General features: G+C 35.2%; 1 protein-coding gene across 1 annotated transcript in view; it reads left to right on the top strand.

Annotated features, from left to right (window-relative positions):
- Positions 1-27,010, top strand: part of LOC124363355 — a 112,003-nt gene that overhangs the window by 35,421 nt on the left and 49,572 nt on the right. Inside the window, exon 2 of the mRNA XM_046818603.1 lies at positions 4,931-5,040. Within this exon, the coding sequence (XP_046674559.1) occupies positions 4,931-5,040 (110 nt within the window). The remainder of the gene's footprint in view (positions 1-4,930; positions 5,041-27,010) is intronic.

Here is a 27,010-nt window from a genome sequence, read left to right as displayed (position 1 = left end):
AAAAAATGTAGCATAGAATTCTCAAGTTAGTTTAAATACTTTTTTTGTGATATATCAAAGATTTTTAAAATGCGGCCGTATACTTTGATAAGTATTTCATTGTTATTTTCTTTGTTAAGTAGCGAGACGAGAGAACACATTAATACAATATGGTGGCCATTCCAAGTTTTGAAAGGGAGTTAGAGTGTCTCAGATATAAACATCGCTAAGTAAGACTGAAAATGCTTTTAAGATGCTTAAGTAATATACATTTACGTTTGTTCTTACATATACTTTGTTGATATCTAATAGCGTTACAAAACGGTGGCCGTATAGAATTTGAATATGTATACGAAAACATTACAGCTATAATAGTTATTACGTTTATAAATATAGTTTGTAAATCGCAACCAAATCTTTCAAAACTTTTCCTTATGGTAGCCTTTGATATAAAGTGAAACGATTATTTCCTAATACAAAGGGTAAATAAAAATATTAAAAAAACTTACGTTTATACTACTTCTCTTGAAAAGAGTATATCAACATGCCAAATAACAAAGACTCGTCATATTACAACGATGTACAAAAAGTTATCTAATAAACATCTCGTATGTACCTTTTTTAGATGTTTATTAGGTATTTTTTTGTAAATCGTTGTACTTTGTACGTTGTAATAAAGACAAGCTTTGTACTACATGAAAAATTCTAAATCCTTCTAAAACTTTAAAAGTAGCGCAACTAATAAACATATCTAATTTCAAATAAAATTAATTGGTTTCACAACACGAATTGGCCCATAATAAATATTTAATTACCTTTACTCATTAAGAGGGATTTGTAAAGTAACCAGAAGGTTCTTCCAAAATTCAATTAGAAAATTTAGAACAAGCGTATTAATTACCAAGTGAAAATTGCCTTTTGGTAAAAGAAATGATCTGTTACAAATAGTCTAACAAATGTAAAAGAAATGTATTGTCTATTTTCTTGTTATGAATGTACAACACAAAAACTACAAAATTGTTAGTATTTTCTTTAAGCTGTTAGAAACACCATTTTTATATTTTAATAAGAAACTGCTTCTCAAAATTTCTTATTTTATACCAAGGAGTTAACACATTACACTATAAATTTAAAATAGAACATTTCAGCTCATACTGAAAATACATTATTATGTTTACTTTGCCTCTTTGCTTGTATACAAAATATTTATATTATTTTTGAGAACAACATTCGTCAAAATATTAAGGGATTGGAAGAAGTCTTTACACACCTCTATTAAGTCAACTGTCATAACTGTATAATATTCTGCCATTGTATTGATAACCTTCTCTAAAACTGAGCGTGAGTGGATGGAGCTGACGTAACAGTACAGCTGTCATTGCAGCTGACAGGCACAGCGGTGTTTTGGACACATGTAAGTCCACTGGACTGTAATATTCCGTCATTGTATTGATAACCTTCTCTAAGACTGAGCGTGAGTGGATGGAGCTGACGTAACAGTACAGCTGTCATTGCAGCTGACAGGCACAGCGGTGTTTTGGACACATGTAAGTCCACTGAACTGTAATATTCCGTCATTGTATTGATAACCTTCTCTAAGACTGAGCGTGAGTGGATGGAGCTGACGTAACAGTACAGCTGTCATTGCAGCTGACAGGCACAGCGGTGTTTTGGACACATGTAAGTCCACTGAACTGTAATATTCCGTCATTGTATTGATAGATAACTTCTCTAAGACTGAGCGTGAGTGGATGGAGCTGACGTAACAGTAAAGCTGTCATTGCAGCTGACAGGCACAGCAGTGTTTTGGACACATGTAAGTCCACTGGACTGTAATATTCCGTCATTGTATTGATAACTTCTCTAAGACTGAGCGTGAGTGGATGGAGGTGACGTAACAGTACAGCTGTCATTGCAGCTGACAGGCACAGCAGTGTTTTGGACACATGTAAGTCCACTGAACTGTTAGTTATATTCCGTCATTGTATATAGATAAACTTCTCTGAGACTGAGCGTGAGTGGATTGAGGTGACGTAACAGTACAGCTGTCATTGCAGCTGACAGGCACAGCAGTGTTTTGGACACATGTAAGTCTACTGAACTGTAATATTCCGTCATTGTATTGATAAACTTCTCTAAGACTGAGCGTGAGTGGATGGAGCTGACGTAACAGTACAGCTGTCATTGCAGCTGACAGGCACAGCAGTGTTTTGGACACATGTAAGTCCACTGAACTGTAATATTCCGTCATTGTATTGATAACCTTCTCTAAGACTGAGCGTGAGTGGATGGAGCTGACGTAACAGTACAGCTGTCATTGCAGCTGACAGGCACAGCGGTTGTTTTTTGGACACATGTAAGTCCACTGAACTGTAATATTCCGTCATTGTATTGATAAACCTTCTCTAAGACTGAGCGTGAGTGGATGGAGCTGACGTAACAGTACAGCTGTCATTGCAGCTGACAGGCACAGCGGTGTTTTGGACACATGTAAGTCCACTGAACTGTAATATTCCGTCATTGTATTGATAAACCTTCTCTAAGACTGAGCGTGAGTGGATGGAGCTGACGTAACAGTACAGCTGTCATTGCAGCTGACAGGCACAGCAGTGTTTTGGACACATGTAAGTCCACTGAACTGTAATATTCCGTCATTGTATTGATAACCTTCTCTAAGACTGAGCGTGAGTGGATGGAGCTGACGTAACAGTACAGCTGTCATTGCAGCTGACAGGCACAGCAGTGTTTTGGACACATGTAAGTCCACTGAACTGTAATATTCCGTTGTATTGATAACCTTCTCTAAGACTGAGCGTGAGTGGATGGAGGTGACGTAACAGTAGAGCTGTCATTGCAGCTGACAGGCACAGCAGTGTTTTGGACACATGTAAGTCCACTGAACTGTAATATTCCGTCATTATATAGATAACTTCTCTAAGACTGAGCGTGAGTGGATGAGGTGACGTAACAGTAGAGCTGTCATTGCAGCTGACAGGCACAGCAGTGTTTTGGACACATGTAAGTCCACTGAACTGTAATATTCCGTCATTATATAGATAACTTCTCTAAGACTGAGCGTGAGTGGATGGAGGTGACGTAACAGTACAGCTGTCATTGCAGCTGACAGGCACAGCGGTGTTTTGGACACATGTAAGTCCACTGAACTGTAATATTCCGTCATTGTATTGATAACTTCTCTAAGACTGAGCGTGAGTGGATGGAGCTGACGTAACAGTACAGCTGTCATTGCAGCTGACAGGCACAGCGGTGTTTTGGACACATGTAAGTCCACTGGACTGTAATATTCCGTCATTGTATTGATAACCTTCTCTAAGACTGAGCGTGAGTGGATGGAGCTGACGTAACAGTACAGCTGTCATTGCAGCTGACAGGCACAACAGTTGTTTTGGACACATGTAAGCCACTGAACTGTAATATTCTGTCATTGTATTTTAGTGGTTATTACTATCTCGTACATTCAACGATACATTGATTCCAGTGCCTTTTAATTTAACTAAAATATCGTAACTAAGAAATGTTTTTATTGTTCGCATGTCGATTTTATCTCTTGCCACCAGAATAAACTGTTGCAGCTTGTCATTGCTAGTGGTTTCGTATAGTCTGGTATTCGGAATATTCACAAATATCGTAAAACATTTCATGGGATGTGGCTTAGCATTAGTGAATATGTTTTCATTGGTCTTATGGGTAACCATGATGTCAACGAGAATGTAGACTACTAAGTAACAATTTAACGCTGTCTCACAAAATAGCACAATAAAAAAATTATTAGAAAAACTCAATATTCCCCTAAGAGATTCAAACTTGACATATTCACACATGTAGCCTAACTATTTCCACACATAAAACATAATTTTATTATGACTTGATGTGTAGACTTTTATTACTTAAGCGCTGATATGAAACCCCAATATAACAAACAAAAATGCTAATGTACGATACAGTATAGTATGATGTTTGGAGAAAGATTTCAAATATAGATTTTAGATTTTGCATGACATTTGTTTCCACAAGAATGAGTTCTACGATGTGTCATTTTTGTGTCAACTATTTTTGTATCAGTACTTTTCTGTCTATCTGTCCACAGGACATCTCGAGAATGAGATAAGTTAAATTTGACATTTTGCATGCAACCCCAGCGAAGCCTGTTACGACACGCAGTGTGGCGTGCTGCTGCCGTGTATTAACAGTATCATCAGTAGCATGATATTAATAATACTTCAAAAAAAAACTATAAATCGTAAAAAATTGGAACATATTAATATATTGTAGATATATTTATTTTTGTTACAATGCTTGGCATATTTTTATAACTCTTTTTGTTTCAACACTAGCTAGTGCTATTTCTGGTACACAACTTGTATTTGTACTTGTACCATTGAAACTTTTGGAAATAGTAAAATATTTACAAATTACCTTGTCGATCAGTGCACGTTGGGAGCATATCACAAATGCTCAAGTAATGTACATAAACAGTATTGTATGCAGCTGTCATGCCATGAGTGCCATAATGCAGTGGTTCAAGTAAATTACAGCATAAGCCTTGGCGTGAACCGTAAAGTTAAACGAGCCAACATAAATTTGTCAGAGTTGAGAGACTTAAACAGCTGTTCCATGGGAGGTATCCGTTCACCGCGTGTTAACAGAATGCCTGGAAGACAATAAAGATCAAATAATATTTTTTTGTTTTAGAGGCTGTAACAAAACAGTTGTAGATAAAGAACACGACTCCATTGAAACATCAGATTTGTAAAGCAATACAAACCCCTTATATCAACTTGTACATAAATATTTATGTTTAATTTTTATCCTGCGTAAAATATTTAAAATTTAGTGGACAAATTCAGATTGTAAAATTTATGACACACGTGTGTTTTTTGACACAAGTGTTATGTTATGACCTAATTGATTTCATAGTTTTTTTTTACAGAGGAAACGTACGACCTACCGGATGGCTCCTGTTTCCGGCGTACGATGCACAAATCCGGTCCCTTGCGAAGGAATTTGAACCCCCGCACGGCTGCTATTCGCCCCGCCAAGGTAAAATATGTTTTCATATATACTACCCTTAGGGAGTTATCTAGTCTGAGCATGGCAATTGATATTATTTAGAAATGCAAAATTCTCTATATTTTTATGGTGCAGAGGAATTTTTAGGTTATTGATTATAACAAACTCTATTTGACCATTGGTAAAACAAAATAATATACGCTACAGTAGCAACCATTACTTTTGAGGTTCAACCGTGCTATTCTTTTTACATTTTAAGTTTTTCATTTCATATTGTTAAAGGTTTCTAATTGAAATGACATGAAAATGAAATGAAAATTTAAAATGAAAATTAAATGAAAAAAATTAAAATTAAATGATTTTTTGTTATAAAGGACCACATGATTATTTGTGAGCACGAAAAAATAAAACTTTTGAAAACGGATTCGAACTCGGTTACTGTAGCCGATACGTCATACTTTCAGCTATTAGGTACGGAAACCAAAATAAGTATGTTAGTTTTATACTTACATGGAATCGTTCACAATAAAATGCGTTAATGTACATCTATTGCTTATCGTAATTATGGTTTATATAATTGTGAGGTTAATGTTAAAATCAATAATACTAATTGTTCGAGGGATCAATGGGATATTAAAATAAATAGATAAATTTTTACGTATTACCTTTTTCATTCATGTCCTAACTATACTTATGCTTCATCCCTCCAGGATAAAGGCATAATATAATATTACGAAAAGTGATTAAGGTAATCGACCTTTACTTTCTAAGGTAAAGGTATTTATATTGTAAAGGTATTCTACGTAATTGACAGTAAATTTTCACGTAGCCATGTTAACCATAGTCCTGCCTCAATTTGTTCCACAAAGCTGAAATCGAGTATTCGTTCAAATAGAAGATTGCGTTTTTCATCAAAGTGCTCTCATAAAATTGGAATTCCTTAGAAGCGCAAGGCGGTATCCGACCCTATTTTGCGATACTTTGTGTTTCCCTTCGGCTAAGAAAACTAATTCAGACCCCGTTTTAGCGTTAGCAAATTCACAAAGTTGTTCGCACAATATATAGGGTGAATCACGAAAGGTCTACATTATTACTTGAATGTTTCGTGGGTATGGAACAAAATATTGAAATCTGTACACTTTGTTCAATAGTTCTTTACTATTTTTACAAAAATAAGAATGGCTGGTGAATATATTTATCTCGTAGCTTTACGTTTATTTTTATATTTAGCTTAATAACGCTAAAATTATTCATTAGATATACAAAACAATTGAAAATACTCTATTGATTGGACATGGTGGTAGATGACACATCAGGATTATAAATATTCGGTTGTGTTTCTTCAATCCAATTATTTAAATGCATGATCTGATGATATCTTAAATTTATTTTAGGTCGAATTTTTTATCGACTGATCTCCACAATAACCTCATCAGCGACAATGAGTCTTTAAAAAATCACCAGAACGAAGGTATCGAAAGATATAATAAATAACCTACCAATACTATGACAATTAAATTTTAAATGATATTACACTGCATTCATATCTCTGCTCACATTCGTGCTCTTTAAGTTATATTTAATTTTAATTGTGCTAGCCATTATTGAAAAATGTTATATAAAAATCTTTTAAAACAATCATAATCTTTAAACCAAGTAATTGTGTTTTGCTTTAAGCCATAAGAAACGGTTTGCTACAGGAAACAAATCTAATATCAAATTTATAATCCTGTAAACCGGTGCAATGTGGATGTTGGAGAAAAACTGCAAACAAATTTGGTAGTGTATACTTTTTTGTTTCTTTTTATTTTTTATTTATTCTTCCAACGGAATTACACCAGTAGTACACATAAAAAAGTTAAAAAAGTATAAACGATTAATAGCACTAATAATATTTACATATAATTAAAAAACAAAAAAGTGTTAAAAATAAATCAACAAAAAGGTAAAAAAACTAAGAAAATAATAAATAGTTAAAACCATTACTACTATAACAGTACTTGTATTAATTTAGTAGAGTTTTCACGAACCTCACTCAAATTTTAAAATAAATACATTTTGATAAAATATTACTGTCTTTGTAATGCTGCGAGTTTTATGTTAATACGATTATTTTTATTACTCAAAACAGGCTTTACCTTGGAGGGTTTTCTTTATTTCTCATAGTAATGTATAGTGTAATAGTAGTTGTAGTTGCATATGTATGTATTGCTTAAGTGTAAAGTACACGTAATGTGTTTTGGTCAGTCTGTGCAATATTGTAAAAATTTTATGTGTCATATTTTATTTGTGAGGAATAAAGTTTCTTACTTTATTATGCATATTTGTTAACTGTAATCAGTAGTTAACAAATACATTCTAGCTTACTCCTAACCTAACATATTCACCATACCATTATCATATAGTTAGTTTAAGTAATAGTATAATTTGATCGAGATGATACATTTTAAAATACGACTAATTTTATTTCCCGACTGAAGAATTTCCATGTAGGAAATACATGACCAGATGCTGCCCTGAGACAACACGAATGTACGTTTATATCAGCTGAGGAGGGGTGGGAATTACATCGAGTGAAGTAAAATATTGTGTTACAACCACCTACGAGTTCCCAATGTTGTCGTGGATTTGAGACTGTTACAACAAAACGCTGTTCGATGTTACACCGCTACAATATGTTCACTCCCTTTTGCTAATATTTCACTTTTCAATATTTCGAGAGGTCGTAACGTCCTTTTCAAGCAGAAATTGCAAAGCCATTTATTGGAAATGAAAATATTTCTGGATTTCAATGTTTAGATTTGTAAGTTATAGTCTTTTCATTATGTTATAAATTGCATTGTTACTATAATTCTTTTAATCTGTTATAAAACTAAAACAAGTATAATTTTTTGAACTTTGGTTCGGTTTGGAAGCAGTTAAATATATAAACCGTTTGATAAATTGATTTATACTTTAGTAATTTCATGTATGTCTAACATATTTTTCTTGTAATTAATTGTCTATGTTTTTATTTTTGTACTAGCATTCACTTACCCGTGGCTTAACACTCAAGTTCTTATCATTTAGGTCAGATGCCTATGAAATACACAAATTTCTATTAACATTCTATTATATGTAGAATCTTAGAGCATTGGTAAAAAGGTTTATTGTACTACTACTAGTATAAATTATGTATAGTATAGTTTTATTAATTTATACTAGTGATAGTACAATAAAAAATGTTACTGAATAACTTCAACAATTTAGTAACTTTCAAATGTTTAAGGCTAAAATGGAGAAAGGCTATAGGAAGTCCGCACTGCTCTAAAGCCCATACGATGTAGAATTGTGGACCTCTGTAATAGTTTTGAATCGGAAGTAGAAATGTTTATGGTACGTGTTATTTTAGTGTTTATTGTTAAGGGGTTAAAAAGGTAAAAACAATTTTTACTGGCTCTTATTTTAAGTTTAGCGTGTAAAGAAGCATTTCTGGTATGAGTTAATTATATTATTCACACTCCATAGTAGTGGTATCTTTAATTCCGATAATAATACATATACTCGATATAAATACCTTAAAGTTAGTCAAAAAGCAAAAATTTAAGTAAAAAAATTAAAAAAAAAAACAGGTATGTATCAAACTATATCATAGTAAGACATCTAAACAAAACATGGGTTTGCAACCCATGGGTGTATGATTATCATGAAATGTGTTTTGATTTTACATGTAAGTCATGTCACGTGAGTAAAATTCCATTTCTATGGGAAATTTTAAAGTTGTAATAAATGTAACTATTTTAGGGGTTGCAACCATATTTGAACCCTTATGGGTGGATAATGGGTATAAATAAATCTTTTACTTTCTTTTGAGATTTTAAAAGTACGTATATGTCAAATTGTATCTTTATAGGATATCCAGATGTTGCAAAACGAAATATAGTTGGTCTAGAGGTAACAACACCAATCGATGTTTGATCTTTATGAAATTCTTTATGTTTTTATTTAAATCATGAGGATACGTGTGCCACATTTAACAACCTTGAAACATTACAAGTATATAAATATCTTTTTAAATCTCTGGGCATGATTTTGTTACAGTTAGTCCTGAATTTGTAAACAAATATACTTATAAAGGTTAAATTGTGCACTTACCGTACTTTAAACCGCCACTATCGTGAAATATTAGGTGTTATCAAAAAATAAGTTGGAATAAATTTTGCTTGAAAGTTTAATTTCAGTTGTAAAAATACCAGAGATATTTTACCCAAATGCAAATGCAAGCCATAATCAATTGTCTTATTGATTGAGACCTTCAACCCAATCCAGGTATGTGCAAATATTGCCTTTGACCACGTTTAGATTGAATCTACGAGTATCACGGTAGTAAACTTCCCGAAAATTTGAATAATATTTCATAATTTGTACGTCCGCTATCTGTAAATATTAGAGATATAATAAGAGATATGAAAATATATTAAAAATTATTAAATAATTTAAAGTTTTAATGTTACCTGAAAATTCAAGAATATTTTTTATTTTGCACCAGACTGCATAATAACTGGTATATAACCATTTCCTTTCCAAACTTTGAATGGCCGTCATCTTGAAATATTCAGAGATATTGAAAAAGTTAAACAATAAAAGTTGTTTATAGTTTCCAATATATTTTTTAAATTTTTTGTTTAGGGTGTGTGTTGGAAATTAGTAAAGTTAAAATTGTTCCTTAAATGTGAAAGGCCGCCATCTGGAAACTGTTATACGTTCAGACTGGCAACGAACTCATCTAAATTATATACAAATACTGCTTCCGTACCAAGTTTAGTTTGAATCTATTAAAAACTGCGGTAGTTATTGTGTTTATAACTATTCCCGCAATGTTATAATACTTAATATTTCACACGCCTGCTATCTGGAAATCTTACGATATATAAAAAAGATATGGACAAAAGTTATTACAAACGAACTGAAAATTCCAAAAAACACTGTTTTGTTTTGCGCTACAGTCGATAACTGTATAAAAACAATTAATTCCCAAAACTTGTAATGGCTGTTGACTTAACTAAACTTGACTTAGAGATGTGGGTATATGTTTGGTAAACAATTTTGATCGAATACGAATAGCCGTCATCCTGAAACGTTTTATCGGTTATAACTGACTAACGAACCCATCGTACAAGCTATGTACAATTACTGCCTTTGTACCACGTTCCACGTTTGGTCTGGACCCTTTAATAATTACAGCAGCTATCGTGTTCACAACCTCGCGTTATATTATGTAAGCCCTTATATACACACATCTACATAAAAATATAACAGTAATAAAATTATACTATGTAAAAATTGTCTAAATTTGCCATTAGTGTACTCAATTAAGTTTTAGGGCTCTAAGGAAATATTATGTGCCCCATGAGTACTTAGCCACCAACGTCCAGATATACTGGGATGAGATAGAGAACACAAAGTAACATAGATTAAAATAGATAATAATGCCCTGAGGGCACATTGAAACTTTTTCTCGTGAAGAAAAATTAAAAATGTAAGGGTTATTTATCTGATTGGCCATACAACACGTGAGATCCAAACTAAATAGCTGAACTTTAGCGAAGTACTTTTCTTTTCTTCTTTCTTATCTTTATTTTAAATTTAATAATACCGCCCCACCTGACGAAGATAATAGATTCCAATTCTAGAAACGTTGTTTTATACCTTTTCTAGCCATTACGATGGCAAATGTTCTAAATCGTGTTATCCTGTCAAACTTTCCATTGTCAATAACAAACTTTAAACAAAGAATTGTTTAAGCCTTTACAGTTGCAGTAAATTTCAACCACTGACACGACCAGTGGAATTTCTGAAAAATCAACATCTTCCATCATTTTAGGGGTGAGCTAGAATTCTAAGAATGCGCACAGTCCATATCTCCAATTCATCACAACACCAGAGACTCGTCACACTGTGGACATCACTGAAAACACTGGATGAATCCAGTGTAGTAGATTTGACTCTAAGATAACGCAAATTCACAGCAAGTCTTTTTACGACAAAAAGACAACGTTATTGGTGTCAGTATTATACTTGTGAGACGGAGCCAGCAAACGACGACTGGTTATCTCCATCCTTGCTGCACGCGTGTCCAGCATACCGCTCTCTGCAGGAATATCATTATCTAAGTGTCAATAAAATGCTGGGAGCTGTGTGTTTTGCACATTATACACGTATTCCCTTCAATATGGAAAAACTGTTTTTATCCAGACATATGTACCAGCCGTGTGTAAAGGCACACGATTTGATCTACTTAGGATTTGGTTACATACAGCAGCATTAGAAAATCCTATTCTAAAATTTCAGACAAAATCCTTTTGCTTTTATTTCCTACTAGCTGACCCGGCGAACTTTGTCCCGCCTTAAAGGCAATATCACATGATCACATTTTTTACTTTTTAAATTAGGATACTTGTAAATAAAAAAATATAATTATTCAATGATTCTTTATTTGCCATTTATTGTAGCACCTTGTGATAAACTACATTTTTTGTTTTTTTATTAGGCGCGAAAACAAATAACGCGGATGGTCTTCCGACCCGTGGACATGCCACATTTAATTGGCCATGGGAAAACATGGATGTTTGAGATTAAGACCACAAACTTTCAACGATTGGCCTTGTGACTTATTTACAGTCATGACGGATCGGAAATTGAAACTGTTTAAACTCAAATGGCATGTCGGGTGGGATCATCGGGATTCTCGGAATGAGAATTTCCTCACCTTTGAGTATTGTGGTGTAAATCAAATTGTTCATCAATTTACTTACCACCAAACTTGTTCCGTTGCACAGTTTTGGTTGGTATAAGTTTTGAAGCATGATTACTACAGAACCAATATTTAGTTGTAAATTGTGCCAGGTACATCCAAGGAGTTTAAACATTCAATTGGATAGTTGGTGGCATCATCTTCATTTGTTACATACTCAACAGATTTGAAAGAATGCAGTGTACCAATGATCTCATTCTGAATTATGTAGTTTAAGTCATCTACATCTTTATTCTTAGCTGCCAAAATTGCTCGCTCACTCAACCATTCATTATTTTTGAGGTTAGTAATGATGTTTGGGAATACTTTGTTGATGAGTTCGTCTTTCGATGAGACAAAGTTACAGATATTCCGAGGAAATGAAATCAATCCGCTCGATTCGTCGACAGGTACTCGACCATTACCGATAGTCAGCAATTACTCAGAGAAATCTTCAGCAGATGTATCGTTCAGCAATGCAACTCTCATGTTTGTTGTCAGCTGAAGTTTCCTAACATAGCGCCATAGATTCGATGATTTGAGGCAAGCGTTTATTCTGTCGGCAGCAGTCGATCTGGGAATTACTGGCAATGTTTGGCGGAAATCGCCAGACAGTAAAATAGTTGCGCCTCCAAAACATGTTGAGTCATTACGTAGATTTTGCAATGTTAGGTTAACTGCTTCCAATGCACGTTTATGCGCTATTGTGCATTCGTCCCAGATGATGATCTTCGATTCTGATAAAACTTTCGCCATAGCGGAGCGCTTTGAAATGTTGCACGTTGGTTCTTCAATATATTGAAGATTTAACGGCAATTTTAATGCAGAATGTGCCGTACGACATCCTTCTAGCAATGTGGCTGCTATTCCAGAAGAAGCAACTGAAACTGCAATGTTGGATCTTGCACGAACAGTGGCTAAAACTACTGACATGAGGAATGTCTTACCAGTTCTACCATGTAAATATAAACCACCGTTTCCATCATCAATTGCCTTCATTAATGTATCATAAACTTCCTTTTGTTGGGGGTTCATCAGGGTCACATTTGTTTGAACTACTAAATCTAATTCCTGGTGATCATATTCACGTTCCCATTCCAATTCTCGATTAAATGCGTCATTCATTTAACGATTTAGCGCTGGCATTCCTAACCTGACTAATAAACTACCACACATGAGATAACTCATGTCTTCGATCAAGAGCAAGGCCCGATTATGTATCTCCTCATTCATTTCAAGATCGTAATTTATTGAACTGACACGAATTTGATGTAAAATATCTTCTGGCATATTATCCTTGTATTTGTGCCACAGGTTAGATGGGTTCGATGGAAAGCATGTCGAAATGATGATAGCAAATAATGTACGTATCTGACTTGGAGATGCAGAGATAACTGCTTTGAATTGTAAAAAATTAAAATTTGATTTGTATTATCTGGATAGTAAAGTATATGCTTAACAGTGATTGCAGAAACAGTTGAAACAAAATTTGCTGTTTCTCTTAAGCTTACTCTATGCTTTAAAACTATAAATGTAAAGAAATTTAAAATGGTAATTAAATGATATAAACATATATTTCTTTTGTTGCATTATATATGTTTACAAAGAACAGCTGATTCAATTTGAACAGGCCCTTTCACTTAATAACATATGGTCGCTGTAATGCATTTCTTACGGGTATTTCCGTAACTTTTAGAGACCAGTGGGGCGGAATCCTGAATCGGGAACGGGATAAAAAGTATCCTATGTGTTTTTCCCAGTTCTTAGCTACCTCCCTACCAATTTTCAGCCAAATCGGATCAGCCGTTCTTGACTTATAAATAGTGTAACTAACACGACTTTCTTTTATATATATATAGATTTTCAAAGTGTCCTTGTTTATGGGCATAAATTATCAGATTGATTTACCTATGCTTGGAACCTTTGAATTTCTATTTAAATTTTAAAGCCAAAATTGACTTATTCTACGTGAGAATGTGAAATACTGAACGTGAGAATATTGAATACCGACGACATGATTTAGCTCTGATATCTCCCTTTCCAGAATACCAATATCATAGGGAATACGAATTTTATATGCATTTTATAAACAAACATCCTAATGTTGTGTATTCTATAAGAAATAAAATAAAAGTTACCAGTTACAAATGTGCAGGGTCATATTTATCATGTTGAAATACGTGTGAATTTAGAATTTTAGAGACAAGAATAAGCATCGAATTATTAAATTGTCAAACTTAGGTTCAATAACTTATTTATACGACCAGAAGAATAAATATAATAGGTATAAGGCTTTTTCGTCTCTGTTTAGCTTCATCTTCGGTCTGTAAAACATAATTTGTTGTCTGGGCGTCACCAAAGCGTAACACTCGTGGGGCTGAAAAATTCTATTTCTGTCTGTATTTCCGTAAGATATATCGAAAACAAACTGAATATAGACTAGAAATTTTGTGTGAAGCTTAATTTATATATTAACACGAAAATCGATTATGGCGCATGTCACTTCATGAAATTAGGCTGAACGTTAGCTAAGATTTTGACACTATTCTTATGAGTAACCATTGTAGCAACAAAACATCTATACTATAAATTAGTCTTGTATATATTTGAAGCCTTTGTATTCAATCTCAGTGAAAGAACACGTAGACTGACATACTCCTACTTCCTAACAATAAAGTTACTTTTCTATATTTCTAATGAACTACACTATTATTTTTAATACTATTTCAATAATTGAGACCTGCTCTTTAAAAATAATTTTATGGAAATTAATAATACAAACAATGTTATATCCCGCTTAAGATGACTAATGAATGTCTATTATGGAAAACGAGATAGAATCGTTAAATGCTTACTCAGAAAATCAGGGCAAGTAAACGATGTTGTTATAAGGCTCTAAATAAATGATTTTTATTTAATGTTGTATTTTTAATGTCATAAAATGTGAAGATTTCTGAAGAGTAAAATCTTTTTATTTTCAATGTCTTCTAAATATGAACGGTAGCTTAATTTTAAGTTGTTACCATACATTTACCATATAGAAATTTATGTAACTGTAATTCGTAATAATGACTTGGAAATAAACAACTATTTACTATCGTACATTGCCTAAAAATCATATACCTCTAATCTGTGGTTATTTATATCACCCAATGTGTGTTAAATTCCACATGCAAATAGCTTTTCTTTACGGTATGCTTTTCATGTGTAAATTAAGTAGTAAGTACGAATATTGGTGATGTAATATCCTTCATTAAGTCATTACCGTAACGCAACTTAATGTATATTAACGTCACCTAATTCAAATATCATTTTATGTTCATGTGTCCACCCTTTTATTATAAATATATATGTGCATAATAGTTAATGTAGTACATAAAACATAGATGCAAATTCGATCATTTAAAACAAAATGATTTATAATGAGTAGAAAATATTAGAAAATTGTGACGTTACCTTTTATAACACCTGTTTGGTGTTTTGTTGTGGATGTATTTTATCCTACATGTAAAGTAAGATAATATAAGAATAAAAATAAGTTTCTTTTAAAAATATACTTAAAAATCTGTTTTAAATACCACCATTAAACATTTGAGCTATTTGCTACAAATTTGCGAAGTATACCTTTAAAAACTTACCTACTTTTGTAAAGAAACATCTCGTAAAAATCCAAAAATAATTTTTTTGCCGACGATACTAGTGTTCTTTTTTAAAGGCGATGACTCAAGGAAGGGTCATGCAAAATCAATTTGACAAATATTGTTCACGTTTCACTCCCTGGTTCTCATTTAATGTACATGAATGTGTTTGTGTGTGTGTGTGTTGCGCGCGTTCGTGTGTGTGTGTGTGTGTGTGTGTGCGTGCGTGCGTGCGTGCGTGCGTGTGTGTGTGTGTGTGTGTGTGTGTGTGTGTGTGTGTGTGTGTGTGTGTGTGTGTGGGTGAATTTGAGTGTGTGTGTGTGTTCTGGGGGAGGTCATGCGCGACTAATACGTTGATGATATAAATATAGATAACAACCCTCGATGATAAGGAATGGTGAATTTTGTACGCAGTTTATCCGATGTCCGTCTGTGAACAAAGAGTTGCACCAAGGCTGTCCGTGGTCATGGTCTCCGGCAGTTGGTCGTATTGTCTTTTTAATACTAATTTCCATTTAATTACTTCATCTATATAAGTTCTCACTTTTAATTTAGTTTCATTTCTATAAAAAATTATTTTGACTTTATTTAGTTTTTTAATTAATTTTGTTTAAGATATACTAACATTCTTACGTTTTGAAACACCAATCGAGTACTATGTGGTGACTCGTTCTCACGCACATTTTAGTAGCCCATTTAAGAATATTTCTTAAATAATTTAATTAGAAGTATACATTTATTTTACACATACTTTAAAAAGCAAATACTCATTTTAATTATATTTTTTAATATAGTAAATATATTAATATGTATCTTTTGTTAATTTATCTGAGTATAAACGATTTTGATTTGATAATAAACACTTTCTAAAAACATCCAAACTCTGAATCGATCATTTAAATCTCACAGACTTTCTAATCTTCCTCTACAGCTCCGTATAAATAGTTAAATACTCAGCGCTTCATCTGTTGTAAAATGTTTTGGTATCTAGATTTAAAGTAATCTATTATTGGGATGTCCACATAGATTATTCGTGTAAAAAATAATACGACATACACATATCATTTTGTTCTTGACCATTTTAAACTTTGTCTTTGAAATAATTCATTCTTTTATCAACGATCTAAGTAGTACAATATTATTTCACTTGAACTAAAACACGCTCCTAAGGTATCAGTTTTTATAAAAACATTAAGGTTCTATCTGTCCAAGAGGGCTTTCTACAGAGTAAGGGAGACCCTGTAAGCTAATATATTTTTAATAAGGATCTTGCCAATTATTGCACTGAGCGGTTTTGTCGATTCTGCATCATTTGACAAAATATATATGTAAAAACTAAAAACTATTGTTCATTTAAATAAAATATTTATGTTTTGTGTAACGCCAGAAACAATGTTCAGTGTTCAATGGTGTAATAAACATTTAGACTTATTGGACTGAAAACTGTGGAAAAGAGAGTAATAATAAGCCCTCTCTTTATTGATCTCATCAACTCTACAGATTAAGAGATATTAAGCAAATCAGGTTAATCATACCTTCCAACTGCACCGTGCTGCTAGAAGTCATGCTTCTAAATGAGATACGTGTGGCTCATTAAGATCTTCTGAACCTTTCTGAAAATCAAGTAAGAATTATTGTAATCTAAAGTTTACACAATGAGATGCAATATGACGAAAAGAATTCTATTTTGAAGGGATATTGTTTTTGTGTACTCATGTACAGCGCTAATTTTCCTTAGTGGATTATCGTGCGGGCTTCGCAGGTATATTTCAGCTCTTTGCTCATTTATACCCTCCTCTTTATCAGTATAATATTTGTCTTGTACATTAAGCAAGGAACTTCACATTATAGTCGAGGTTTCACGAACAACTTATAAGATTTTGGTTCGAAGGACGTAAATATGGGGAATATATCACCCCTCTCCCTAAAGCCCTAAACATTTAAAATAAAAGTATAGTTGTAATCAAACTTACTTTAAGTACAGTGTTGTTACATATTTTACCTTCAATTACGATTTCTTAATATTTAAATAAATTTACATCTATCCAGATTTATTCAAAACCCCCTAACGTGGTGTGCTTTCCAATTATATTCACCTACGCCCCCCTCTATCCAAGTTCTAGGTACGGCACTGCGGAATTGACTCTTAGATTTGCAATTGAGTATCAGATATATCTTTTGTTTTTACGTAGGGGGAATGCATTTGCGCACGGATTGTGGGATTCCCTTGCGGACTACCCACTAAACCCCCTAGGGGCCACGGAGGACCCAGGCCGGAACCCTTTCGGATGACATCTTGCCTGGCCCGTGTGTCTTATGTCCCATCCAGGACAAACCTACTTGTCTCGGAAGTTAGGGGTCAGCCAGGCATCCGTCTTCATGCTTCTGATGAAGGATCGCATGTACATGAGTGTTGACTGCATTCCATGCGTCCTCACTCTGCAGCATCAGCTCCACAATGGTGTCTGCCGAAACATCGCCAACTGTGGTGGTGAGCGTTCGCTTGGCCTCGGTGAAGCGCCCGCAAGCGAATAAGGTGTGATGAACATCATCATCTTCCTCCGGGCAGTAAGCACACCGAGACGACCTGACTTCCGACCTGATCCATCCTGTAGAGCTACTTCCTAAAGTAACCGTGCCCCGTCAGGAAATCCAGCGGTCCAGCGACCGTCCGATCCTTCCGTCCACCTCCGCTGCCAAACCTGCAGAGTCTCCACTATGGCAGCAGCCAAGGCATCCTCTCTACTCCGCTCGGCAGCCTCCCGAAAGACGGTCTGTCTCTCGATGGCCAGCAGATCAATAGGAATCACCCCAGCTACGACCACCACGACCAAGCCGGAAACGGTGCGATTAGCGCAGGCGACCCTAAGTGCTGCTCTTCTCTGTAACGATAACAGCCTTTGACTGTATCGCATTATCCTCATGACACCCGTCCAAACCTCTCCGCCATACAGAAGGGTTGAGTTTACAGTAGACATGAGGAGGCGTCTCTTACTTGACCTAGGGCCTCCTAAGTTAGCCATCAGCCTGCCGAGAGACAAAACCACCTTAGAGGCTTTGTCGCATACCGCCTAGATGTGCTCCCAATACCGAGACGGCAGTCGATTAACACACCCAGGTACTTCGCCGCAGTCCTTGTCCGAACCTCGACACCCCTACATTCATAGAGATCAAAGTGGGGATTCTCCGTCGAGTGAGCATAACGATCTCGGTCTTGGCTCGTCTTCCAGGCATTGACCCGAATGATTACCTGATTAAGGCGTAACTAGGCCAGGTCTGGAGTCCTCGCCGTGATGACTGCAGCTACGTCATCGGCATAACCCACGAGGAAGACGTCGTGGGGCATCTCGAGGCGAAGCAAACCATCTTATGAAACATTCCATAGGTGTGGGCCGAGAACAGATCCTTGAGCCGCACCGGCAGTGACCTCTTTCGTTCTCCTTCCGTCTTTGGTTTCATACAACAGCCGACGGTTCTTCAGGTAGTCCTGAACAACGACCAGGTGATAGTCATGCACGCTGAAGTCCCGGTGCAACGCCTCTAGCATGTCCTCCCACCGAGCAGAGTTAAACACGTTCTTTACGTCAAGGGTGACCAACAGCACTATTGGCCGAGCATGGTAACAAGCTGTTTCGGCTTGCTGGACGGCACTGACCACCTCTGTAATGGCGTTCAGAATTGAGTGTCGCTTTCGAAAGCCGTGCTGCCGGGGAGAGAGATCTCCGGCGTCTTCGATGGGCGACTGCAATCTGGGTTTCAACAACCTTTCATAGAGCTTCCCCGTGGTGTCAAGCATACTCTCAGGGGTAGTCGGCTTTCGACTACACGGGAGGCCTCTCCTTTCTTCTGAGAGGCTGGCGCCCCTGGGGCTACCAGAGCCTAGCTGTGAGACTCTCCTCACAGTCCTTCTAGAGCTAAGGACTTTCTTCTCTCTTTTGGATCTTAGCTCGACATCTTTTATCTTTTCTGATTATCAGACATTATTATCTCAAGGTTTAAAGTTTTTATAATAAAATCATGATTTAAATAAAACAGTTATTATTTGCTTTCAGATTACTATAATAGGCATAATGAGTTATAGTTATCAACAATCTCGAAACTTGTGTTAATTGTTTTATTTTCTTATGTGTATTTTAGAAATAAATTTTAATTATATTGAAATAAAATTGTATTCGGTGATAAATTTTAACATTTGCTTTAATATTTAGGAATATAAAATAACTGAGTTGGTAAAAGTCCATTATAGAATTGTACATAAACAACTAAAGCGTGGAGCCGCCGATGTACACATAACACCTCAATAGATAAATACAGACAGTTCAATCCGAACAATGTTGTGGAATTTAAAGTAGGAATCGGTAAACATGTTTGTGGCAGCAGTTTATTTCAAAGTTAGAGCAATCCATTTCGCAAAGCGACATCTGGAAACGTTCCGCTTTATTAACTCCACTATGTAATGGCGAGTGTGTCGCGGAGTCGTGTTTATGTTTCACCACCGGAACGGAATTGTGTCATTACTTGCTTTACTTTGTTTCCTTGTTGTGCGCATTCTCAACCCCAATTTTCTCTGTATTATTTAAGTATATCTGCCACATTTGTAGACAGTTATATTGTATTCAAGTCATGTGTTTTTCAGTGAATACTTTTTTATGCACGCGGACAACTTAAAATTAACTATCGCTTCCAGTTCATTTTTGATGGTTTATTTATACTAAATGGCGTCTCTAACATTAATTTAAATATAGTTTAATTGTTTAATAAATAATGCAATTTCTTCTCTGGTTACAGAATCTAATATCCATTGCGGTGCATTCGATTTCCCCGAGGAACGGGATTCTAATCGCATAAATAGAAACTATTTTGGTGACTGTTGTTTGCATGGACGACTCTTAATAGAGAAACGAAAATTCTCGAAAGGAATCATTAGGCCTGTTGTAAACCGTCACCTATATAGGGAATAGTTTGTTTCATAAAAAAAACATACACGAATATTTTGCTCTTGCATCCTTCAATGCAGAAGACGACAGAACAATACATAGCCATGGAATTCATAATTTTATCATTAGCGGAAAAGTATATCGTGAAATGAATCCTAAAATACGATATACCAGGAAAATAACGAGCAATCCTAGGTTTCGTGATATTTATATTTTATTTCTTAAAATGGATTACCCTTCTTTTTCAGTATTGTATCAAATACTTTCAGTTAAAAAAATCATAATAAGCACTTGCTTTTCATAGCAACCATTAATATAAAGATGAAAAACTTTTTATTTCTGTCCAGAACTGGGTCCGCATTTATTTAGTCGGTTATCAGCTTCATTTACATCTGCTACTTGTATTGATTTAGTTAGTGGCACTAATATAACTAGTATTTGAGCAATACTATTAAAATTTTAGTCAGATCTGAGCACGCGTAAACGTGTCTGATATATATTTCGATGTTGTATTTCAATTTTCAGGGAACTTGGAAAAGTTAATAAAACTACTAGTTTTAAAAAGGGATATAATTGACGTCAATATAAATTTTAAACAGGACCACTACTGCATAGATCAACAGTAGTTTTTAAGAGTTATATGCAAATAAGAAAATATTGAATTTTCAATGGTGGAGACGTCTCCAAAGGCCGTGAAAACTTACAAGAAAAAAACCGCACTGTGGGACCCAGGACATAGATAAACATAGCCAACACCGAATAAGTGGCGGAAATCATTCTGAAAGATCACTAAAACAATAAAGATGAGATTGCTGATACGATTGGTGTATCCTTTGAATCATGACAATACATACATGCTTTGTTTTTGGAACAAGGAAAGTTTGATCAGAAATAGCTGTTTTCTTTTACTACATATGACGTCATGGATATCGCTCGTGAGTCATTTAGTCAAACTACAAATGATCAAGACTTTCAGAAAAAAGTAATAAAACGTGGTGTAACAGGTGTATTTCTCCAACGTTGAGAACTCAATTATCCTAATGGATGTTGCCTGAAGAGTTAAAATTTAAAATACCACAAATTCTAGCAAATATGAAGGCTTTTAACACTGTATTCTTTGGTTTTAATAACGCTGAGCATATCAGTATTGTTGCCGTTTGGTGTTTCAATCAATAAGGAATACTCCGTGAAAGTTATGCGCCGTTTGCGTGAAGCAATCCGATGAAAACGGCCAGAACGGTAGCAAATCCAACTGTAGAAAATGCGTCACGATAACGTTTCCAGTCTCACATCATTACTTTTTCGTATTTTTGGATATAAATAACACCGCCATGATATCTTATTCATCATATATGGTGGGAATGACCTCATGCGACTTTTTTCTGTTTTGGAGCTAAAAAAAAAACAACGAGATAAGACATTTTATTATGATCGATTTATATTTGCAACATCAAATCAAATAAAATCAAATAGTTTATTTAGTCAGAAGATTACAAAATGTATAGCATTCGTCAAAGAACTACACGAAAGTTTTAAATAATCAACATCACATCCAAACCCCAGTGAAACTTACAATACTTTTACTCATACAAAATCACTTTAGCCAATTTTTGCCACTTCCAGTGGTGGTTGTCAGTATATTAATTGTGCAGTCACCCGGTCGTATGCCATGAACTCGTCAGCACTATAAAACGCTTAGGATGCTAAAAAGCGTTTCAAGCACGCTTTTAATGCCTTGAGCGTCGAGGCATTTTTGATTGATAATCGCAACTTGTTGACAAAACTAACTTCTGCGTGTGATGGTAAGTTCGCTAAATATCTCTGCCTCTTGTTTCATACGCATGTATGTCTCGACCACTTGTCATGGTACATGTAGACTGCATAATAAAGTTTTTTCGGAAGAGTAAACAGTTGCAGTTTTTTAAGTTTCCTTACAAGATTCTCTGAACTTCAAATGTGCGGTTATGCGTATTACTTGCTTTTGCATTTTGAACGCTCTGTGGAAGTGGCTATTTGCGCTAGCTCCTCACAACTCTAACCCGTAAGCGAGATGTGGATAGATCAAACCATAGTACTCAACAGAACCTGAGTATCGCAGTATTTACATCGATTGATATCAATTAACTCTGTACTCAATTCCTAGAATTGCTCCAAAGTTAGTTCTAAAGCACTGGCATGTACAGTGTTAAAAAGAGACTACTTTTATGATGAAAAATTTAACTTTGAAAATATATAGAATGTAAAAAGCTATTATTCTCGTATCTTTTTGCTATTCCTCTGAAATTATGATTGTTATTTACTGAGCAAGATGGAAGCATGCTTCACCAAGTGGCACATATCAGGCTTCGCTGATGTTGCTTGTAACATCTATAGCTCCTGTCAAAAAACTTTAGTTACAAAACATCCCTGTTGCCCAACTATCTAACACTTGAGTCCTTAATAAAAATAAGTGAGCGCGAGAATATTCATAAATCATAACAAAATAGTCTCTTTAAAATCCCCTAGTTTAACGTATTTTGAACTGCCTATCAATACTTAATTTCCTTCGAGCAGGGATGTTCACCATTAGTAAATCTCCAAGCTCAGCATCACAGAGTTAAATTAACACTTGTAATAATCAACAAGCTACCTGAAAGTGTAGGAGACTCCATCCAACAATAAAATTCAGTTTAGTTCACTTTTATACCGCATTTGAGTGTCGCAAGCGTTTTATTCGGTTGATGGATTCATATACTGTGCTGAAAGCTCGATGGAAGTGGTACGGTTTTAGTACAAAAGACATTTACTTCAGCAAAATATTATTTAAAACTTTGGGTTCGTGAAGGGTGTAATAATAAGCAGGTGAGATGAATGAAAAGTGCTAGATGAGGTTAGTGTGGTGAGTGTTGCGAAATTAAATGAATGCAATGTCAATTTAACTGTCTTTTAGTGTATAGATGAGGTAATTTTAAATGTAATATAATTTGATGGTGCGACACAATATTTGGTATACACCCTGTAGCATATATATATATATATATATATATATATATATATATATATATATATATATATGTACATGTTACATATATATATATATATATATATGTATGTATGTTAGATCGCTGGTATGTAGGTTTATGGTAATTACACTCGAACTTGGTGGTATGTTTTTGTTAACGCGCGCGCGCGCGCACGAAATATATGTATAGCAAAATTATGTAAATAATAATATTAAATAATTATTTTATATATTGAAAAAATATATATCAAAACATAATATATATTAAAATATATATACTATTTTTTTATTATTTTATTATCATTTAGCATATATTTTTATTTTATGAAGCATTAAATGGAAAGATGACACATTTTATGCAATCAAAAACGAGCAAAATTATATGTAGCCGCTCTTTCAACCAGGTAAGATAGCCGCCTTCTCCCGAATTTCAGTGATTGTTAACCTTTCGGGCAAACTCCATGTAAAACCTATGCCTTTGTGTGTCACACCTCAATGTTCAGTGACGTGATGCACACTTCAAGTGAGTCAGTCCTCTTTAGTTACAACTTCCTCCAGAAGCATCTCAACTTGTCACACCTCAATGTTCAGTGACGTGATGCACACTCCTCTGTGTGAGTCAGTCCTCTTTAGTTACAACTTCCTCCAGAAGCATCTCAACTTGTCACACCTCAATGTTCAGTGACGTGATGCACACTTCAAGTGTGAGTCAGTCCTCTTTAGTTACAACTTCCTCCAGAAGTATCTCAACTTGTCACACCTCAATGTTCAGTGACGTGATGCACACTCCTCTGTGTGAGTCAGTCCTCTTTAGTTACAACTTCCTCCAGAAGTATCTCAACTTGTCACACCTCAATGTTCAGTGACGTGATGCACACTCCAAGTGAGTCAGTCCTCTTTAGTTACAACTTCCTCCAGAAGTATCTCAACTTGTCACACCTCAATGTTCAGTGACGTGATGCACACTCCAAGTGAGTCAGTCCTCTTTAGTTACAACTTCCTCCAGAAGCATCTCAACTTGTCACACCTCAATGTTCAGTGACGTGATGCACACTCCAAGTGTGAGTCAGTCCTCTTTAGTTACAACTTCCTCCAGAAGTATCTCAACTTGTCACACCTCAATGTTCAGTGACGTGATGCACACTCCAAGTGAGTCAGTCCTCTTTAGTTACAACTTCCTCCAGAAGTATCTCAACTTGTCACACCTCAATGTTCAGTGACGTGATGCACACTCCAAGTGAGTCAGTCCTCTTTAGTTACAACTTCCTCCAGAAGCATCTCAACTTGTCACACCTCAATGTTCAGTGACGTGATGCACACTCCAAGTGAGTCAGTCCTCTTTAGTTACAACTTCCTCCAGAAGCATCTCAACTTGTCACACCTCAATGTTCAGTGACGTGATGCACACTCCAAGTGAGTCAGTCCTCTTTAGTTACAACTTCCTCCAGAAGTATCTCAACTTGTCACACCTCAATGTTCAGTGACGTGATGCACACTCCAAGTGAGTCAGTCCTCTTTAGTTACAACTTCCTCCAGAAGTATCTCAACTTGTCACACCTCAATGTTCAGTGACGTGATGCACACTCCAAGTGAGTCAGTCCTCTTTAGTTACAACTTCCTCCAGAAGTATCTCAACTTGTCACACCTCAATGTTCAGTGACGTGATGCACACTCCAAGTGAGTCAGTCCTCTTTAGTTACAACTTCCTCCAGAAGTATCTCAACTTGTCACACCTCAATGTTCAGTGACGTGATGCACACTCCAAGTGAGTCAGTCCTCTTTAGTTACAACTTCCTCCAGAAGTATCTCAACTTGTCACACCTCAATGTTCAGTGACGTGATGCACACTCCAAGTGAGTCAGTCCTCTTTAGTTACAACTTCCTCCAGAAGTATCTCAACTTGTCACACCTCAATGTTCAGTGACGTGATGCACACTCCAAGTGAGTCAGTCCTCTTTAGTTACAACTTCCTCCAGAAGTATCTCAACTTGTCACACCTCAATGTTCAGTGACGTGATGCACACTCCAAGTGAGTCAGTCCTCTTTAGTTACAACTTCCTCCAGAAGTATCTCAACTTGTCACACCTCAATGTTCAGTGACGTGATGCACACTCCAAGTGAGTCAGTCCTCTTTAGTTACAACTTCCTCCAGATGTATCTCAACTTGTCACGCCTCTATGCGTAGGCAACTGCAGTGGCCCTTGTACACCCCTGTACTTTAACACATGTCTTAAACACAGTGGTAATTGAAGAGCTATGCAAGCAATGTACATAATTACTCTTGTAATTATTATTTTGCATTTTCTTCAGTATTTTGTTCAACTGTAATTGCACTAGTTCTAGTCCGCTTTTGTTATCACATTGGAAGTTAATTCTTAAACTAATGCTGCTCACCCTATTGGATATATTTTAATTTGTTTTAACGACGTACACTTATAATACTTCTTGTAACATAAATATGAATGAGATTGTGTCACAAAATCATAGAGAAGGCCCAAAGGGGTATAATACTATTATATTTCACCAGAAAAGTACTTTCATGGAAATAGTATAAAATAAAAGTTTTGCTTTTTTAAATTATCGTCTAATGGAGTTTTTACTACCATGGGGTTTTATGGGACTTTTCAAGTCCACCTTATTTATTTTAAATGGAAACACATATGTTATGCGTAATAACGTGTGTAATATTATGCGTAATATTGTTATAGAAATAATTTTATAAACACGCTTCTTAGAAAAACACATTTCGAAAAATACTTAAAACAAATTCTTTATATTTTTATGTACAAAAATTATTTTTGTATTTTTATAATTTTAGTACACACATATTCTGTAGTGCTATCTGTATTTGCAATTAAGAAAAAAACTTTGTTCTTAAGAAAACACTTTGGTTGTGGAAATGTTGCTCCTCACCCCTTCACCCCTCACCCTCACCACGAACTCACTCCCTCTCTCTCCCTCTCACACCATCCCCGGGAATTTAAAGTAGGAATTGGAAAACATGTTTGTGGCAGCAGTTTATTTCAAAGTTAGAGCTATCCATTTTTTAAAGTCTATAGATAATATCGTTCTTGTAATGACCTGCGGATAGGCTTAGTTAACTCTTAGATCACAGAGCTTTGACCACAATTCCACAGAGGAATATGCACGTCATTAAAAATAATGTTGGCCATTTAGACATTAAGGATAAAGTCCATAGCAGAATTCCATCTTGGGATATCCAGTGGATAGTTAGGCTACGTAAACTGTTAGATCACGAAGCTTTGATCACAATTCCACAGAGAAGATACACATAATCAAAATTAACGTTGGCCATGTAGACATTGGGTATCAATACGTAGCAGAATTCTATCTTGGTATACACAGTAGAAAGTAGATACAGCCTGATAGACAGATATACACAATAGGAAGTTTACCAGGTCTCTTAATGTTATCCAAGCAAAATATACAAAATGTTAAGAGATAGCTAACTTGAGATTGTGATATCCCTCTAAGTTAAATGCTTTGCTATCGCACATCCAGTACCCATGGATGGTGATGCAAAACCATCAAAATCTTCTAGCTTGTCTATGTAAAAATAAATTAATGCAAAGGAACCAATAGAATGCAATGAAAGTCATCAAAAATTAAGCCATAATAAGTCATAAGTCAT

Source organism: Homalodisca vitripennis, chromosome 5, assembly GCF_021130785.1.
Source record: "Homalodisca vitripennis isolate AUS2020 chromosome 5, UT_GWSS_2.1, whole genome shotgun sequence".
NCBI lineage: Eukaryota > Metazoa > Arthropoda > Insecta > Hemiptera > Cicadellidae > Homalodisca > Homalodisca vitripennis.
Note: the sequence above shows the minus strand (reverse complement) of the source record. Positions and strands in the feature narration are given on the sequence as shown.